This window comes from Dendrobium catenatum, unplaced genomic scaffold (assembly GCF_001605985.2).
Source record: "Dendrobium catenatum unplaced genomic scaffold, ASM160598v2 original_scaffold_199600, whole genome shotgun sequence".
NCBI lineage: Eukaryota > Viridiplantae > Streptophyta > Magnoliopsida > Asparagales > Orchidaceae > Dendrobium > Dendrobium catenatum.
Window position 1 is genome coordinate 8,570 of NW_021518017.1, and position 18,548 is coordinate 27,117.

General features: G+C 33.0%; 1 protein-coding gene across 1 annotated transcript in view; it reads right to left on the reverse strand.

Annotated features, from left to right (window-relative positions):
* Positions 1-857: 857 nt before the first annotated feature.
* The window catches only part of LOC110099710 (protease 2), a gene marked incomplete at its 3' end in the record, with an annotated part of 28,561 nt that continues 10,870 nt past the window's right edge, over positions 858-18,548 (reverse strand). Inside the window, 4 exon segments of the mRNA XM_020826948.2 lie at positions 858-1,048; positions 5,353-5,569; positions 6,291-6,697; positions 14,220-14,348. Of these exon segments, the coding sequence (XP_020682607.1) occupies positions 858-1,048; positions 5,353-5,569; positions 6,291-6,697; positions 14,220-14,348 (944 nt within the window).

An 18,548-nucleotide genomic window follows, 5' to 3' on the forward strand; every position in this document is an offset into this window, starting at 1 on the left:
TGATTTTCTATTTCTAAATTCTGTAAGAAATTCAAATCTTTTAATTCAAACTGGATGTTAACAATTAGATAATTGTTTTGAAAATAATACTTTGATTTTTACTTGAGTTGCATACTTTTTTATCGGTTGATAAATCTGCATTGCTTAATAGATATGCATTAGGAATCCTAGATCCTAGAATTTCCTACGCCAAAAAATTCATAAATTTATTTTACGCTCAATGGTGATCACCTTAGACTGTAATAATATAAATTTGTTACATATCCTAAAGAAATTATTCTTTTTTAACTTTACTTTAATCTTGTACCTGATATGAACTAAATTTCAACCATTTTCATGACTGTCACGATCTTTAATTTCTCGTTGCTGATTTGTGTAAGAAATTAAAAATCTTTCACTTTAATGGAAATACATCTATAATTTTTATTTAGTAAATAGTTGTTTTGATATTAATAGCTTTCTTTATATCGTAAGTTGCTGTTCATTCATCATTTGATTGGATCTAAACATACTTTGTATGATAGATTTACATAAAAAAACCTAGCTCTTGAACATCCTTTATCAAAAAGCTTCTCAATTTTATTTTACTAGTTTTCCACTTTCATGTAAACAAGCAAAAACATTCAATAAAGATATCATACAATTGAAATTTCATTTAAGTGGCATGGAATAGAGAACTGTGTAATCTATTATTGTGATGACGGACATCTCAAAATGTGCACCAATGATCATCAATAAAGTTGAGGAAATTAAATTAAAATGTACGATAAACAAATTTCCAATGCAAAAGCTGTCTCTAAGAAAAATATACAAAAGCAATAACAAGATAATTTACTCAAAAAGAGAAATTAATATACCTTGTATTAAAAGATGAAGTCACCAGCACAGATGGATAAAGGGCATCCTTCTTAATATTTTCATAAGGAGAGTATTTTCTAATAGCAAGCAAATCTTCAAGGTCCAAAGGATAGCCAAACTCTTCATAATCAACTGGGTTGAGAGGCAAAATAGGATAGAGAAGGGTGTTTACTGCATCTAGGAAAGGAGCCTACATATGGACATGTGGAAACAAATAAATTCAGCAAGTTAAAACCAGGAATTGAAGTTTGAAAAGCAAGTTAAGATGAATTGTTGAGGTGTAACGAAATAATATATGAAAAAGCACCATTGCCTGGACCGAAGCAAATATTTAGCTGCCATCAGGGAACATTGTTCAATTAATTAACATTTTAATGCATATTTTTTGAAATTTGCTAGAATCGTCTGAGTTAAATAGCATGAGTACAGTTGAGAGTGAAACCTTTATTTTTTCTTTTAATTTCAGGAGGAGCTACACTATAATATGAGAAAGAATACAATATGGACCACCAAATAAACATGAATCATTAGCCAAAATAAGAAAATTTCCTAAGACAAGTGATAGAGAGAATACAAACAGGCATTTTTCTGAATGGTAATGAGCAAGTGGAGATCTAATAACTGATTGGGAAGTGGATGCTTGACTAGTTGCGACACATGGGAGGACAAGGCATTGCAAGAGGAGAAGAAGTTATCAAGTGTAAACCTTAAAAGTAGTTATACGCGTCATCGAAACAAGAAGACCAAGTGATGAGGATGCTTCACAAAAAGGAGAAAAATAACTCAATGGACTCATGAAAGGTCAAATATATGTAACTATAGGTGTGTTTGGTGAGCGGTTCAAAATAATAATAGTCTTTCTAAGAATAAGAGCAAGCTAGAAAGATACAAGTAAGAAAGCTTGTCGCCTATATGAAAAGAATGCATAAAGCAAACAAAAAATATGTGGGTGGAGAGAGAACAAAGATTCAACTAGATAGAGAATACAAACAGGTGAAACTTCCCCAAGAACTATAAAAGGGGGATGATTAATAAGATAGCATACACTTAAATAACACCCAAAAATGATAAGGAACTTCCTATGATACATCATAATACAATCAACGCAAAGAAGATGGCTATGCTTGCACTCAACAACCCTATTCTATTGAGATGTATGAGGATAGGAAGTTTGATGAATCATGCCATTGTCAATATACGAGCAAAAATGAGAATGCATATTCAATATCATTATCAATACAAAGAATTTCAATTATAAAAGAAAACTAAACTTTTATTTCTTAATAAAAATTATGAAAGGCGGATAAAACCTCAAACCCACAATTCAAAAATATACTCAGGTAAAAAGAGAATGATCATCAATGATAGAAAATAAAATACCTAAAATCTAAATGGATAAAAATAGGATTATGACCAAAAAATCAGAATGGACTTGATGTCAATGAAGGAATACACTTAATAATATTTACAATGCTCATAAGCATTACATTCAAATATAGATAGATAGAACAAAACTGTCACAAAGTCTTGAAGTCATGATGGTGGAGGATGAACCACATGAAAATGCCACTAACATAGAGGAATGGTAGATGAGAAAGTGAAGGAGATCGTGCTCATCAGACAGTTAATTCCTCCAACTTCAACAGCTACATCAATCATCTTCCTCGCACTATGATTCTAAAAATTGCAATGAGAAGATTAAAAGGTCACATAGCAACTGCGACAAAATCACTCGAAGATAATAAATATATCATCAAATTTTAGCTTAGGATTTTCTATTAATTTTGACGTAGGATTTACAATATGCTTCAAACTAATACTAGCATTCAATTCTTCTCATTTGGATTTGGTCTCACTATAGAAATTCAATGAAAAGAAATCACAAAAAAGTAGCAACTTATGGGGCATGAGTAATCTAGTATACAAAGCTCTAGATTGTCAATTCACCAAATCCTTTTTGTGAAAATTCTCCTCTAAACAAGCAATAATATTTAAAAACTATATGATTATTTTCCAGTGCTTAGTTCATCTTATGCCATTGTACCAATTGTAGTACAATACCACTATTTGGAGCTACACTAACCTCAACCCTCCAATTCAGGCAATAAAGGATGGTGTGCATTATTTGGTTAACAATATACGGCACACTCAGTAGATTAAAAATGATTTGGTTCATGTTTCATACTACAGCTCCATATTCTTGGGTTTATTATTTACAGGCTCAACTATCAATTGAACGGAGTCAACAAGAAGAAAATAGATATATGTTATTTAAAATTCATATCCTATCGTGATGGTTTTTCCACATCAGTTAAATATTAAATATAAATGCATAAAAAAGAGGGTTTCCTCAAAAGGGTGTAAATTTTTTTCAATTAATCATTTACAGGCGCTTTCTCAAATGTTTCAATGACATTAAATTCAACCAATACCCTAGTAGCTGAGGGCCTATATAAACTAGAAATTGTAGCATTTGAAAACCACAACATAAATAGAAGTTAATGGAAAAAGGGTGCAATGGTTCTTAAAGAGAACTCACTAAATTTAGGGGAAGAGAATCATATGAGTAATGGGAAATTCAATATTTGAAGAAAAAGGGGTCTACTTTAAAAATCTCATTTGAATCCCATTAATATAATAGGATTTTGGGGGAAAATTCTTGGGTAATATTCCCTATCATGATATCTAATAAATATGTGATTATGGCCAAGCAATCCTACATTGCATGAACGCATCAAATAAGTCAATTAAAAAATTGTCACATGTCCAACATCTTAGGAAGTCCATAGAATAACTTTCTTATCAATAAGAGCTTAAAAGGAACAGAAAGATTATCAATCTCTTCCTCCGTGTATCAGATTGCAAGTTTACATTTGAAAGACGTCAGCCTCTTAATGTTTAAAGATGGTTGTGCTCAATAGTTTATCTCAGAATCGAAGAACATGAAATTTTCCTCTTTTAGTGATGCTTCACTTAATACAATGCTGGGGTATTTGTTTCAATACTAGCGTGCTTCACCTTAGTGTAATGTAGCTTGTTAAAGCATGAATATCTCCTTTGATTGTGCTTTAGTTGTTAGCAATAGCACCCCCCACCCCTTTCGGTTGAATTGACTAAAATTTCTACTATAACAAGACCTCCTCATCATTATCTCCATGCCCAGCACAGTCTCGTGATCACTAGTATTGTTTCCTACTTGAATGTCTTATTTCTAGATAGGTTTTCTACTATTGGTTTGAATATAATTAAACCTTTGAATGCTAGGGCAAATAATGCAAGTTCACTGGTAGTAATCTAATTATTTTGAACTACATAAATGGTATCTTTTTTATTCATTAGGAGATTAAGAATCGACCCAGCACATTGCCCAACAAAACAACTTCTCTCTTTCAATTTATTTATTGCACCCATTTTGGAGGATTATTAATCCAATACACAGATCTCCATATCTTTGATCTCTAAGGATTAATACCTAGCCTGATCTTCAATATTTTTCTTTAAAAGAGATATTCTTGTTTCTTTAATGCACCACTTTTCTTGGCAGAAGAAGATGGTTCTTTGTATAAGAAATGAGAGTTGAGGGAGATGAAAAGGTTGTGGTAAAGACCCACATGATTAGCATCTAATAAAAAATTGGTAATCTAAATAGAAATATTAATTCAATGTCTCCAGTTGTTCAAAAGTAATGTCATATACATAAAATAAAAGCTCACTTTAATAAACATAAAGATTAATGAAAGATAACCATACTAAAAAGTAAAGTATCATGACAAATAATATAATTAAATTTACAATAAAAAAATAATCATGGTTATAATAATACATGATATAAGAACAAAACATTAAACTTAGAAAGTTGTGCTCAAAATATAAGAAATTGTTTGCTTTCATATTCAGAAAAAATTAAACTAGTCCTATTGAGAATCATCACCATCAGCATAAATAAAAATAGCCTTAACTCCTGCATCATTATCTCCCAAACTATAACCTTCCTTATCACCCTCATCATTCCCTTATTCAACTATAAATGTGTTAGACCTATCTGAAGACTCATTTCATTTTCATTTAGAACAATCTTGAATGTTGTAATTCCTCAAAGATGCCACTAGCTCTCACAACATACTCTGTATCAACTTTTGCTCATCGAACACTAATTTATACTTTTAATCCAACTTAACATTCATTTTCCCTGTTAACCACTATTAGCATCATCTGTGTTAGTAAAAAAATTGAGACTCCAATCAAAGTACTATCATACCTCATAAATAAAAAAAATCATGCTTGATTCCCTTAAAAAATTTAAGAAAATCAATTTAAAAAAAACGGTGCGTGCCATTTTGCCATTGCACATGTCACTATGAAATAGTCCAAAAGGTGTGCCTTGTTGTACTATGATATTATAGTACAAGTACGGAACTACCCAAGTGGAATTTGATTCATTGATAAGAAAGCTTATTGCATGCAATAACATTAAGGGTCAAAGATGATTTGCACCTTCAAAATTGCCGCCCGAAATAAGTCTGGACGAGCATTGATTGCTGAAGCAACTAGTAGACCACCAGCACTATATCCCCACCCAGCAAGCTTATCTTTATGAGCAATACCCTTTTCTATAAGAAACTCTGAACATGAAATGTAATCCATCATAGAATTTTGCTTCTTCAGACGCATTCCATCATGATGCCACTTTCTACCACAACCACCACCACCTCTAAACCATAAAAAGCCTATTAGACAACAAAACAATTGGAAGGACTTTCAAAAAAAAAAATCAACTGAAAGGAAAAAGAGCTTAGTGTTCAAAACAAAGGAAAAACGAGAAGATAAAATCACATAGCAGGAAAAGCATCCTTTCAGAAGGCATCAATTGTTCTTTTCATTTTCCTTTCCAAAACAGCAGAAATAATAAAACATGAGTTGAACATGTTGGCTCATTTTAGATATCCTTCATTATTTAATGCCTGACGTAAATTAGGCTTATTTTCACCGAGGTTCGGTAAATAATCTCCTTACATGTTTGAAATTAACTGAATTAAATTCAGTTGAAATAAGTGAAGAAAAAGCACTTGTAACTTGAAAAAAAAAATACAAGAGAATATTGTGGAGTTGCCAGGGTTATAGAGCCACATTACATCACAACTTCACAATAGCTGATAAGTTAAAATAGTTACAAAACAAAGAAAAGCAAGTTGTTCACCCAATCCTAAAAAAACACCAAAACGGCTAAATTTACAAATGAAAAATATTCATAAGGTGCTCACTAACAATGATAGATTGGAAGTTGCAATGTTATAAAAAAGTAAGATGTCAAGAAACAAAATCAAAATTGAGTTTCAACAGGGGTAACAAGTGACACAAAGGTTTTATAATCATAAAAATGCTCTAATGTCGAATGTGAACATATTTTACAAAGCTAATAGACCTCAAATTACCTAACATCGGCGTATGCAACCACCCAACCCCGATCAAGAAGACTCTTTAGCTCACTTCTCCAGCGCTTGTCTAATAACTCGCCATAAGCCCCGTGTCCATGAAGTAATGCAGGACTACCCTCTTGCTTGTGCCTCCGTGAATATACAACTGTCAGTGGAACCATGACGCCATCCCCTGAAGAAACATCATAATACTCACAAGCATAAAACTCAGTCAGCTCATTCCATGTTCCATTTGAACTTTCAGCATCATCTGCAACATGGAAGCCCTTTGAGTTCTGAGGTTTCGTACTTACAGAAGAAGCAAAACCATATAATGTTTTTGATCTTTCAAGAAGCACATTTTGTTGCTGGACTATGTTCCAATTTCCATTTAGTAAGTTGTAGTCAACTATAGCATCAGGCATCTGTTAAAGCAAGCAAAAAGAACACTACATTATATGAAGTTAAGGACAACAAATTTATCATATAACACTCGAGTTTAGATATGCAAAAGACAAACTGACTGTATGGAAGTTACAGAATCTTTATCAGCTAACATGCAATTAGATACAAGTTCAGGTTCAGAGTCTCAGCCAAAAGAGAAACCTACACTCAAGACATTTATGTTGATGTTTAAAAGTACTGAAAATCAGATATTATTTTATTGTTGCATTTAATACTTTTAATGATATAATTTTACTGAGTTATATTGAAGTGGCAATGTAAAAACATCAAACATATTAAGTATCATGTGAGTTAGGCTTTAGTCCAAGAAAAACTTGAGTCATTTTGTCACCTCATCAAAAGTCTAACACATGCAAGCTTGATCAGTCTCTGATATGGTTTTATGAAAACTACAAAATGACGTTACATCGTCCAATGAGCTAAAAAAATCAATAAGTCAACATCCCTTGAGTTTCAATGGAGAGGTATTGATGCTTGAAACTAGCTTCAAAGCATTTTCATTAAGTGAACAGCCACCCCAGGGTATTCTTATGATATTTTAATTTCTCAGTGATTTGTAATGCTTATAAAGATCAAAAATGCTGCAATTAAACAAACTTTGATGAGCTTAAATCAAATTTGGAGAAGTATCTCCTTCCTTGCAAGTTTGTTTGGTGACAACTACATTGATGCTAGCTTCGTGTCTTTGATCACCCTCTTTGGTGAGAGGTTTTTGTATCCTTCTTGATGTTAGCATTTTATTTATTTTCTTTGATATATTTCTCTTTCACTCGTCCTTTTGATTCAGAGTTGCACTCTTAACTCATTACACTCTCAGTGCAAGTTATCCGTGAAATATTAACACCACTCAAAATCTTCAAATACCAAACAGTCAGTTTTCCTTTACCTTCACACAAAATCTCCATATAAACACCCAAAATAACTCTTTAGTCTTAGGGTGCTTTTGGGACGGCGATACTGTTGTTTACTTTATACAAGTTATTAATTCATCGTTTGGGACATTGCGGTAAAGCCACGGCAAAAAAAATTCACGGCACCTAGTTGCTTCCCGCGACCATTCGCTATCTCCCGCGGTCTGCTGCTTGCAACAGAAAAATGACGTAAATCCCGCTGCAAATATTCGCTACCGTCGTCCGAAGCCTTCAGCACCGCTTCCGACTACCACCGTCATCCTCCTCATGCTCATTCCTAAATGAAAAAAAGGAGAAACTGCAGCCGCCCGAATTTGCACTTGTGATTACGATCGTGCTTCTACATGGACGAAAACGGCGTGCTCTAGAGCCGGATAGAGTGAAAGAGAGGGCGAGCAGACGGGAGATCTAAGAGAGGAAGAGACGAACGGGAGGAGCATAGTAGGTAGGCGAGCGAGAGAGGCTTCGGCAGTGGCAAGCTCGAGGACTCCAAGTAAGGACGGAATCGATGCCCTAAAATTCCTTGTTCATTTATCTTCCATGTTCAGTCATGTAAGGATGTTTACACCCTTAGGCTGTCTGCTCATAGAGCTTCGATCTCTCACCGGAGCTAATGTTTTCCTCTTTTGGATAAGATGTCCCTTGGAATTATTGCAAGGAAGATCCTTACCTGATTAATTGTGAATTCTACTATTCCGATATAAATCTATTTCGATTAACATTTCTTACTTGTGCAATACATGATTAGGTTGTTTATCAAAATGGATGATTTCAGTGAAGATTATAAGCTTACTGTTGCTAGTGCTCGTAAGATCCAGCATTTTCTGAGCCAGCCTTTCCATGTTGCTGAAGTTTCACTGCTGCGCCTAGAAAGTATTGGGACTCGTAGTAGTGTATCAATAATTTTCAGGGCGTTCTTGATGGGAAATATGATAATACATTATAAAAAAATTATATTATGGTATTTAATAGGTATAAAATATTTCATAAAAATTGATACAATTTTTTATTTAGAATGCTTAGATTATTAGCATATAATATTTTTTAAAATTTTAACATTTACATCATTTTTTTTCATCTCAATATATAAGGATATAAAAGTAATTTATTCCTATACAGCTGCAGCACAGCAACTTGACAATTATACTTCTCAAACAAAATGTACTGCTTTTTGTGCATCAATTTTTGAAAGCAGCTTTATGTACAATAATTTTGTAAACTTTATCGACAGCTGTAGCCGTCCCAAACGCACTCTTATTCCTAACATCCTAAGCTTTCCAAAAAGTATCCATACTCTTCCTAAATCTCAACTTAACACCCTTTACACTCCACATTATATCAACTTTCCAAAACTAACTCAAATTCCCACATGGCTCTCAATCATCATTTGATGCTCAACCTCCCAAAAGTCCATTAATACTCAAATCACTTCCAATGCAAACTACAACATTCCCTCTCACCAAATAAAAATAGCTACTATCAAATTCCACCCCCCACAACACCATTATAGCTATTGCATCACCAATCCATCAAACTTGGTGATCCTAAGTATTGATCCTTTTTCTCCGGTCATCACTCTCAATCATAACCAAAATGTCTAATACCAAAACTTGGGAAATAACAAAAACTACGCAAACACAAAGAGCAAAAAAAGAATAACAAAAAACAAAAAAAGATCAACACAAGAATTTTATAGAAGTTCACCCAATTGATGACAATGTCATGTTTTCATCATTGTTTGAATCAATTGTGGAGAATAACAATCCTAATTCCTCTTATACAACATAAGATGTCCTGCTTCTTTACAAAGAGATTTTTTAGAGCTAAAAAAATGTAATAAAATTTCTAAAAAGGCTCTTAATGAAACAAAAGTAAATAATGGATACATTTCAAAGGCTCTGCCCCAAAACCGCTTGGAGATATCTCCCCCTTCCAACCATTATAGCAATTTTACCACAAAGGTAGACCTACAACCAAGTGTGCATAATATATCTTCTTCATAAGGCAAAAATTGGGCTTTATAATATAACACTTCACTATCCTCCACACTTGACACATGCACTCTACTCACTACAACTCTCGATTCAATAAGGGTCCCCTCCCCCATCCCACAACTTCCTAAACACTAGAAGTTCATCTCTTCCCACATCCCCTTTGATGGGGACATAAGATCTTGGAAAGTTTATCAGAGGCATGGCCGCCGATCGACGGTCACGATCAAGTCATTGTAATTTTGATTCATGTTATGTATTGTCTTATTTATGTGTCGTTGTATTTGCTTTATTTTATTTTATTTTCCATTGTACCCTTCTAGTAAAGGGATGTCATATGTAAGCCCAAGGGGCTTTAGTGTCTTTTGTCTTTGAGTCCTTTGTATGAGGTTTTATATAGCCCTCCTTATTTTCTTTTGAAGTTAATGAATGGTTATTTCAAAATTTTGAGCATATTCATGTGTTTGCTAATCTCATTGTTAGACTAATTTTTTTTTTTTTTTGAAAGTACTATTTTGGCATGATGTTGTTTTCTAATTTATTTTAGAGTTTCAAATCTCTGGTTATGTGACTTTGTCTAAGCGAGCGTGACCCCTCTTACGTTTTATTTCGTTGTCTTAAAATACTAGTAGTTTTCTTCACTACTCTCTAATCTAAAGTTGTGCAAAATCTTCCAAGATCACTGCATCCATACGTAGTTCTACACAACCCTTTTTCACTATTTCTCTGGAATCATCGTGGAAGCTAATTCACTATTATTAATAGAATAACATGGGAAGACTAATCTCATAATGGATGTAGAAACCTTTGCCGAACCACTTTAAATTTTAGGTGTGGTTGTTTGTTTGTTTGTTTCTCTTTATAATTGATATGCATGAATTAGAAATTTTTGAAATTAAATTCAGGATCATTCAAACTCTGATTTCAATAAACTTCTAGTCGAACTGAATGTCTCAATGAGACAAACCTAATGATACTAGAAATTATTTGATCCAACTCCAAATGAGCTCAAATCAAACACTTAAATAACATTTGAAAACTTTTGAACATTGATTGAAGAACCAAATGACCACCAATTATAGCATTCTTATTGTCAAGCCGGGACGCTCGATGAGACGAATCTAACGACCTCGTGATCACTCAATTATAATATCATTAAGGTATTTGAATGTTTAATAAACAATCTATGATTAAGGGGATCAAAATGTGCATCTCAAAAAGCCTATAAATAAGGCTCAACTCTCTACAAAGGGGGGAGCTTCAAGAGCTGAGAAAACTAAAGACCTTTCTTACATTTTCCAACTATCATCGCCGACAACCACCACAAATAACCGCTATCGTCAAACTTATGTCATTATTTAACTTTTTTGTTTGGTTTTTACTTTTTTTTTGTGGACATCACATTTATGCAATCAATAAAAGGGAAATCGCATATTTATTTTAAAATAATCACATCGTCTTATAAGAAAAAAAAAAATTTTTTGTACTGCTTAATATATAGTGGACTATTCAATTGGTCTAGGCCCATAATTCTTTCTTTCTGGGTTATTCACATAAAAATTTTCTAATCTCCTGCAAATTTTAAAGGACATGTTGGATTTGTTTCAAAAGCTAAGGTATAAAACACCAACTCTACTGAAGCAAAGTTTTTAGCACGTATCAATAATTATAAGTTCTTCATATCTCATTCCGTAGTAGCTCAGATCAAACACCTTCTCTTTAAACTCCTAAGCAACTTAGATTTCTATCACTACTCAGTCGAGTACAAAAGATGAGTTTATTTGTGATGACTAATGAATTACTTTGTAAGAAGCACAAAATTTATGTACTCATCTGCTTAATGAAAACCAAATAATAAATTTGTCGAAGTTCAATTTATCAAGCAGAGTTAACAAAGATCTATACGTTTACATTCATTTAAAGCATCAAGAAAATAAATGATCCAATCAAAATTAAATAGTATCAATTTTTTATTTTAGCTTGCAATGTTCAATTTCAACTAATTAGGACATCCATGTGATGATGTAGCCTATGAGATCAGGTCGTACTCTCTAATATGATGAAATTACATAGTTTGATTTGCCTCTAAGACTTGGATTGGCTTAGAAGCTAGGTTTGCATATATCCATCATAGCTTATGGTACCTTGTCCAAGGGTGCCGTTGTTTTGATTTTAGAATCTACTTTGACTATTTTATGGTTCATGTAACACTTAGAAGAATTAAGTATCGCTTCTTTACATGTGTGGTTCTCTCAGCACACAGTAGTTACGACTTTAAGAAAGCCTATGTTTCTCCCTGTAATGCATGTGTCATCCCCGTGGCTGCAATTTTGTCATAACTTGCATCTCACTTTGTAGCATTTGTATGCGTCCGATAGCACACAATTTCCATTATTTTCATCATATCAGCTATTATTGAGCTTTGAACTGATCTCGGGGGTTCAATTGGTTTCGTGCATTATACTACCCAATTAAGTTTAAAGGGGCGGTCCAATTTTGGATATTGATGACAATAAATGATGTGGGCGGGGGAGGGGGGGGGGGGGGGGGGGGGGGGGGGTCAAAACAAGATGAGAATTTTTTTGACCCTTGGGCTTCTGGTGTTCTCGGGTGAGCCTTGGTTGCTTGGTATTGAGCTCAAAATGCTAGAATTCTACTTGGTGTTAGCTCATAAATGCTTGAGTTGAAGTTTTAGCTCAATGATTGGGGATTAATTGCACTTCCTAGCTCATTAATCCAAAAAGGTTTGCTATTAAGTCTTGAATTCATTTTGTAGTGGACTTTGCCTCTTCACCTACCCTTTGTCTTCTCGTTTTCCTGTGCTGGCTGTTTTCCATGCCTTGCCCCTTGGGTTCCCGTAGCTAGCTGCTTGATTTCCTGTGCTGGCTGTTTTCCATGCCTTGCCCCTTGGGTTCCCGTAGCTAGCTGCTTTGTTTTCCTGTGCTCCGTGCCTTGCCCCTTGGGTTCCCGTGGTTGGCTACTTGATTCTCTGTGCTTGCAGTTTTTCCCGTGCCTTTGCCCCTTTGGCTCTTGCGACTGGCTGCTTGGTTCTGCGGCTGGCTGCTCGGTTCCGTGGCTTTTTCTGCTTGGTTACCGAGACCTCTATTCTCTGTTTTATTGTGTTGTTTGGGGTCTGATATGTTATGGCTGTTGGTCTTTCATTTTCCTAAATCTAATAGGTTTTAATTAATGTTTTAGGTGGCTATTTGGCTGCCCTTTTCCTCTATAAACAGGAGATGTTTGAGATGATAAAAGGGTGGTAAAAATATAATTTTTGGATAAAAACCTGAGAGGTTTTTTTGGAAAAGCTTGAGAGCTTTGTCCACTTCTTCTTCTTCTCTATCTTGGGATAACTTGCGAGTTACTCCTATACTTCGTCTTGACTTTTAATCCCTTCTTTTACCCACAAGTATCCCTTCCATTTGTATCATTCTTTTAAATGAAAGAAAATCATCTTTATGTTGTTTTAAGTTTGGTCTTGAAGGTTGTAAGTGTTTCTTTATGTTTGTACGTGTTCTTTTTATATATTTTGAAAAGTAAGAGTTTGTCTTAAAGTTTCTAAGTTGTCTCTTCTTTGTTGTATTTTCTTATCCCATGTATGTTTTTAAAGATTAGTAAGGTTTTGTTTTTGTTAGCAAAAATTTGGGGCCCTCTCCCAAATGTTTTGCTTGCATCAATAAATAGATAAGTTGAGCCATGTAAAAATAATAATATTTGGTTCAATAAAACTATTAATTTTCCCTCCTCAATTTTGGGTGCTTGTTGGACGATGAGTTCGTTTGAATGCGTTCCAAGTACTAAAAGCAATTCTATAGGGAATATATCTACCCACATCTACCAAGGCCAATATTTTCTTCTATTTTTCCTTAATGTTTCGGTAAATATTCATTTTTATCAAAGCGAGTATTCCTAATATTGATCAAATTAATTACAAATCAACTTTCAACTGTGGTGTAAAATTTCAATCGACTTGATTTTTTGTGAGTTAAATTCCTAAAAAACTTTATTTGCTTTAATCCATCATTTCTATTCCTGAATTTTTATCTTACACCGAAAGAACGAGTCTTCAATCCATGAATCCTAGTTCATTTTACGACCTACATCAAGTGCTCAAAAAGCCAATCAACTAGCTAATTAAATCAGTCAAAATTCACAACCAAACAATTAAATAAAATAATTTAAATTCAATCTATTCAAATTTAGAATATATGATATTTGCATCATTTAGAAATAGATGGTTTTTCCTAATGAAAAGAGCATTTGATTCATTTAACATGAGAAATATTCAAGATTCTTTAGCCATCAAGATACATGCTCACCAAGCTAAAGATTAAGTGGAATAAAAATCATTCTGAAGTTACCCATCTCAAAGTATTTAATTGGTTAAGTTCTTGAGGCTCAAGCAACTGTAAATCATATTTAATAAGATGATGCATGAGCTATGTAAAAACTGCAAGAAACTCAGATCATGCCATTGACAACTTAAAACCATCTGGATGACTTTAAAGAAAGCATGTCATACCCAACATTTACTATTAATCTAAAGCAAGAAACAGTCTTAAACACAATTGCTAACATACCACTGGCGAGGAAATTGTAAAACGCATAATGGATGAGTAATAGTCATAGTTGGGTCCAGATTGTATCTGACAAACATGGTTTGGAAGTGGCAGGAAGCATGGATGGAGATTTTCCAAATGCGCAGGTCCCTGCAAATGGGTGGCAATATTAAGTGAGGACAATTATTGAAGTGGGTAATGCAAGATCTCTCACATAATTCACTAATATTTTGTAATACTCAAAAACATAAAAAGATAAGATCAAAATATAACTAAAAACTTTCTTCCAAATTTTCTAATTGCAAAAAAAAAAAAATTATTTTTAAAGGTTCTACATTTAAATTAACCATTTGGATATCTGTGTGTGCAAATATATATATATATATATATATATATAATTATTTTATTAAATAACTCATTTGTCCTAAAGTAAATAATATATCATGCATTTGCTTTTCACCTAAAGCTGCACGGAATAGCTGCTGCATATAACGGATGGTTGTGGTGGCTTAAGGAAAATTTATTTTATTGAAACGCACAGCATTAACCCATCCTCATTTACTGTAATAGAGCAAAGGCCAAACAAAGGCCGTTGGAGAAGGGGGAAACCTCTAAAAGCTTCTTTTTAAAAGAAAATCCAGATTTTGTGTTGCTTTTTGGCAAATCAAATTTGATTGGAGATTAGTAGGCTTAAGAACCTTAATGACATTCCAAGCAAACATGTTTTGTGACAATCCAAGCAAATCTGTTTCCAAATCATTTCATCTAGTTTTGTAACATAATTACTTAACTAATCAAGTTGTTTGATTTATTCAAATTTAAATCAAACCTAAATGTACAACAAGATCATTGATCAGATAGTACAAAGGATTGTTGATTTTTCAATTTTACTTGTGGCTTGATTTAATAAGTTTTCAATTTTAATTTTGTATGGGCAAATCATCTTAACATGCTCTACACATAAAAATACAATAATGCAAGACTCAAAAAAAAAAAAACACTTTTGCAAATTGAAGCTTAATCTAGATGACACTCGAACTAACTCAAGCTAATCAAGCCATCGGTTTCACTTAAGACTTCAATTATTTCTAAATATCATTAATATTATTTTGCATATATAAGTTTGACTTGAAGTAATTTGGATCACACTGTGGGATCCGAAAATGCGCCCAACCCTACTTAGAGAGTTTAGTTCCATGAAATTTTTTTTAAATATAGATTAGATTGCCAACAAAACACTACCAATAGATTTTTCCCTTATTTTGCTATGATTTGATTCAAGATTTCTCATAGGTACAAGCCCTATAGTTAATTATTCTTCCCTAGAAAGGAAAAACTTTCAATTAAGGTTAGCCAGTAGATATTTGTTGAATATTTAGACATCAAAGTTAGTGAATTTATTTATGGAATTCAATTTAGAAAAGTTTTCCCTTATTTTTTTATGATCCGCATCGACATTTTCTTAGTTAAGGATCATCGCTTTGACTTTTTCTTCCCTCGTTAACTAGTTGAGAAAGTCTTCTAGACTCAAGTTAGTCAAATTTTCAATTCAAAATAAGCCTAGAATTTGATAGCTATTGCCATCAAACGGATGAAACAAGGACCCACTTACTATGATCTTTCTTATAACTTGTTTAGTTAGAAATCTATCGGTAGGGATGAAAATAAGTCAAGCCAAGCTCGAGTCAGCTCTGGCTTGAACTTGAGATTTATTAATTAATCGAGTTAAAGCTTGAGCTCGACCTCAATTCTACAAACTCGAATCAACTCACAAGATGGCTCATTTAATATTTAAAAAAAAAAAAACTTATTTGAATTCCAAAAATTGTTATAATAAAATGACAAAAATAAGAAATTAGGAAAAAAAAAAGAAATCACTTAATATAAAAAAGTGATGTATAATTTTTTAATACTTTTAACAATTTTATACTTAAACTTTTGAATGTTAATATACTTAAGTGTATTTTGCATTAATATTTTTAAAGCGAGTCGTCTTACGAGCTAACGAGTCGATTCGAGATTGACTCAAGCTTGACTTGTTAGCTCACTAAGCTCAGCACACGAGTCATTTATTGAATTGAACCCAAGCTAGCTCACGAGTTAACAAGACTCGCTTAGATCTCAATTTGTCAGCAATTCGGCCATAATTGAGCGAGAAGAGACCGACCTTCAAGACCCACTCAAGCCCAAGACTTTAGCTATGGGAAAACCTATGCTTTCCCAACATGGCTAGTAGGATTTGTAGACTTCAAAGTCTCCTCCTTTGAGAAGTAAGATCTTAGTAAGCCAAGGAGAGAACCTCATGCTTTTAAAAGTTGTTTTGAGTATAGTTGCTGATAAAATTATTCCTTTTTCTTGGCAATTAGATGAGACTACTGTTAATGATTTTAAATATTCATCTAAGGATCTCGACATGAAGCATGATGGCAACCCAAATAAATATTTAAAAAATATCCCATGTCTTTAACGTTGGCATGAAGTAAAATTTTAGTGATCTTCAACATTGAAAATTTAAAATGTATGCCATCTCACAGGGGTTATAAAAAATTCTAAAATATCAAATTTTAAAAATACCTCGTCTTATAGGACAACTTCTATGTAACTTAGAAATGCTTCCTTGTGTTACAAGAGAGTTTTAGAAAAATTTAGACATATATAATGAAATATAAAAATAACGTGCTTCCTATATTTTATGGGATCTAATACATAATATCTATTGATTAGGTCGTTATGCATAATATATTTTTAAATACAGATCATTAATTGGTGGCATGGGTTTTTGATATTTCAGAATAATAAGTTAATAGGCCCCTCCTTGATATGTCTCCTTGATGGCGAAAAGGCTTTATCAATTAGCCTCAAATTTGTCGTCAATTTTTCAACGAGAAAAAATTGGTCTTCCCAGTGCCATGACTAATTCTCCCTTTTGGAATGTACAAAAATGCATCAAATAGACAAAAAATGTAGACATCCTTGCTTAACATATTTTAAATTTTTGTTGAACTTAGGTTTTAACCTCATTAAATACATCAATTCTTTCATTAACAAACGAGCAATTTGCTCTTGAGTGAGGTTAAATTAAATAGCTACTCAAACTACTCAACCTCGAGTAGTAATATTACTTTAACTATAAATGTTAAATATTAGCTTTAGTTGGCATTTCATAAGTAGGGCAGTATACCCATAACACTTCTATCATTTTTGTATATCATTCTCTTTTATTCTTAATGAGTATCTTTTTTAATAGCTTAATACATGTCATGTAGAAAGCTTCCGCCAAACCATTTTCTATTGAACAATAAATTATAATTATAATCAATCAATTTTATGTCGATTGACAAATCTTTACAGCTATATACTTTTAAAAACTAAATCATTTCTTAGATGACACGATATAGCACACCAAAGTCTATAAACAATTTTGTGGGAAAGGAAATTGATAAATTTCTTGATAGTAACTTCTTTGAATGGCGTGGATTCAACTCATTTGGAAAAGTAATAAGTTGTTATTAAGCTGAAGCGGTATACAAAAGATGATGGTCAATTGATGGGCCAAAATATATCAGTGTCCCAACATTCAAATGGGTAGGATGCTACCATTAGATGTAATAGATTTGGAGGTTGTGTATTACACAGTCATAGATTTAACATTCATTGCACCTTTTGGTATGGTCAAACATCAATGGCCAATAGTAGCTAATTCTTTTAATTTTAACTATCCTTTTGAGATCTAAATAGGGTGCACCATAAAATCCTTCATGAACTTCAACTACGACCTTCTCCTCCCTTTGAATACCCAAATATCATAACCAAATTTGATCGAATGATCTACGATAAAGAGTATTATTAACAATAGCATACCATAAAACTCTTTTTTCTATTTGTAACGCATAAAATTTGTTTTTTGGTAATTTATCTTATTTAAAGTGGTCAATGAAAGATCATCTCTAGTTGATTTGGTCATCTATCATAAAGGTCTATTGTTATAGTTATAAAGTCATCAAAGGCATGTGTTCTCCTTGAATAGTATAAAGCTCTTCTATTTGGTTTTGGGAAATAGCTCACGACAAACAGTGAGAAACAATGAATGTTGTATAAGGTTGGCTTAAATTTGATGACCCATCTACCTGTAGAGTTTTATATTTACTTGTTTGAGAACTCGACGAGTTTGGACACCAATCAACACAAGCTCATCATTCATATTTATCATTTCTTTGGTCAATTTAGCTGGTGTTTGCCTTGTTATTCTGAGCTTGAAAGATTCGAGTTAAAGTGACATATTGAATTTTCTTCATAAGCTCAAAAACTGACTTATGATAAAAGGTAAACTCATGATTTATGAACAAATTA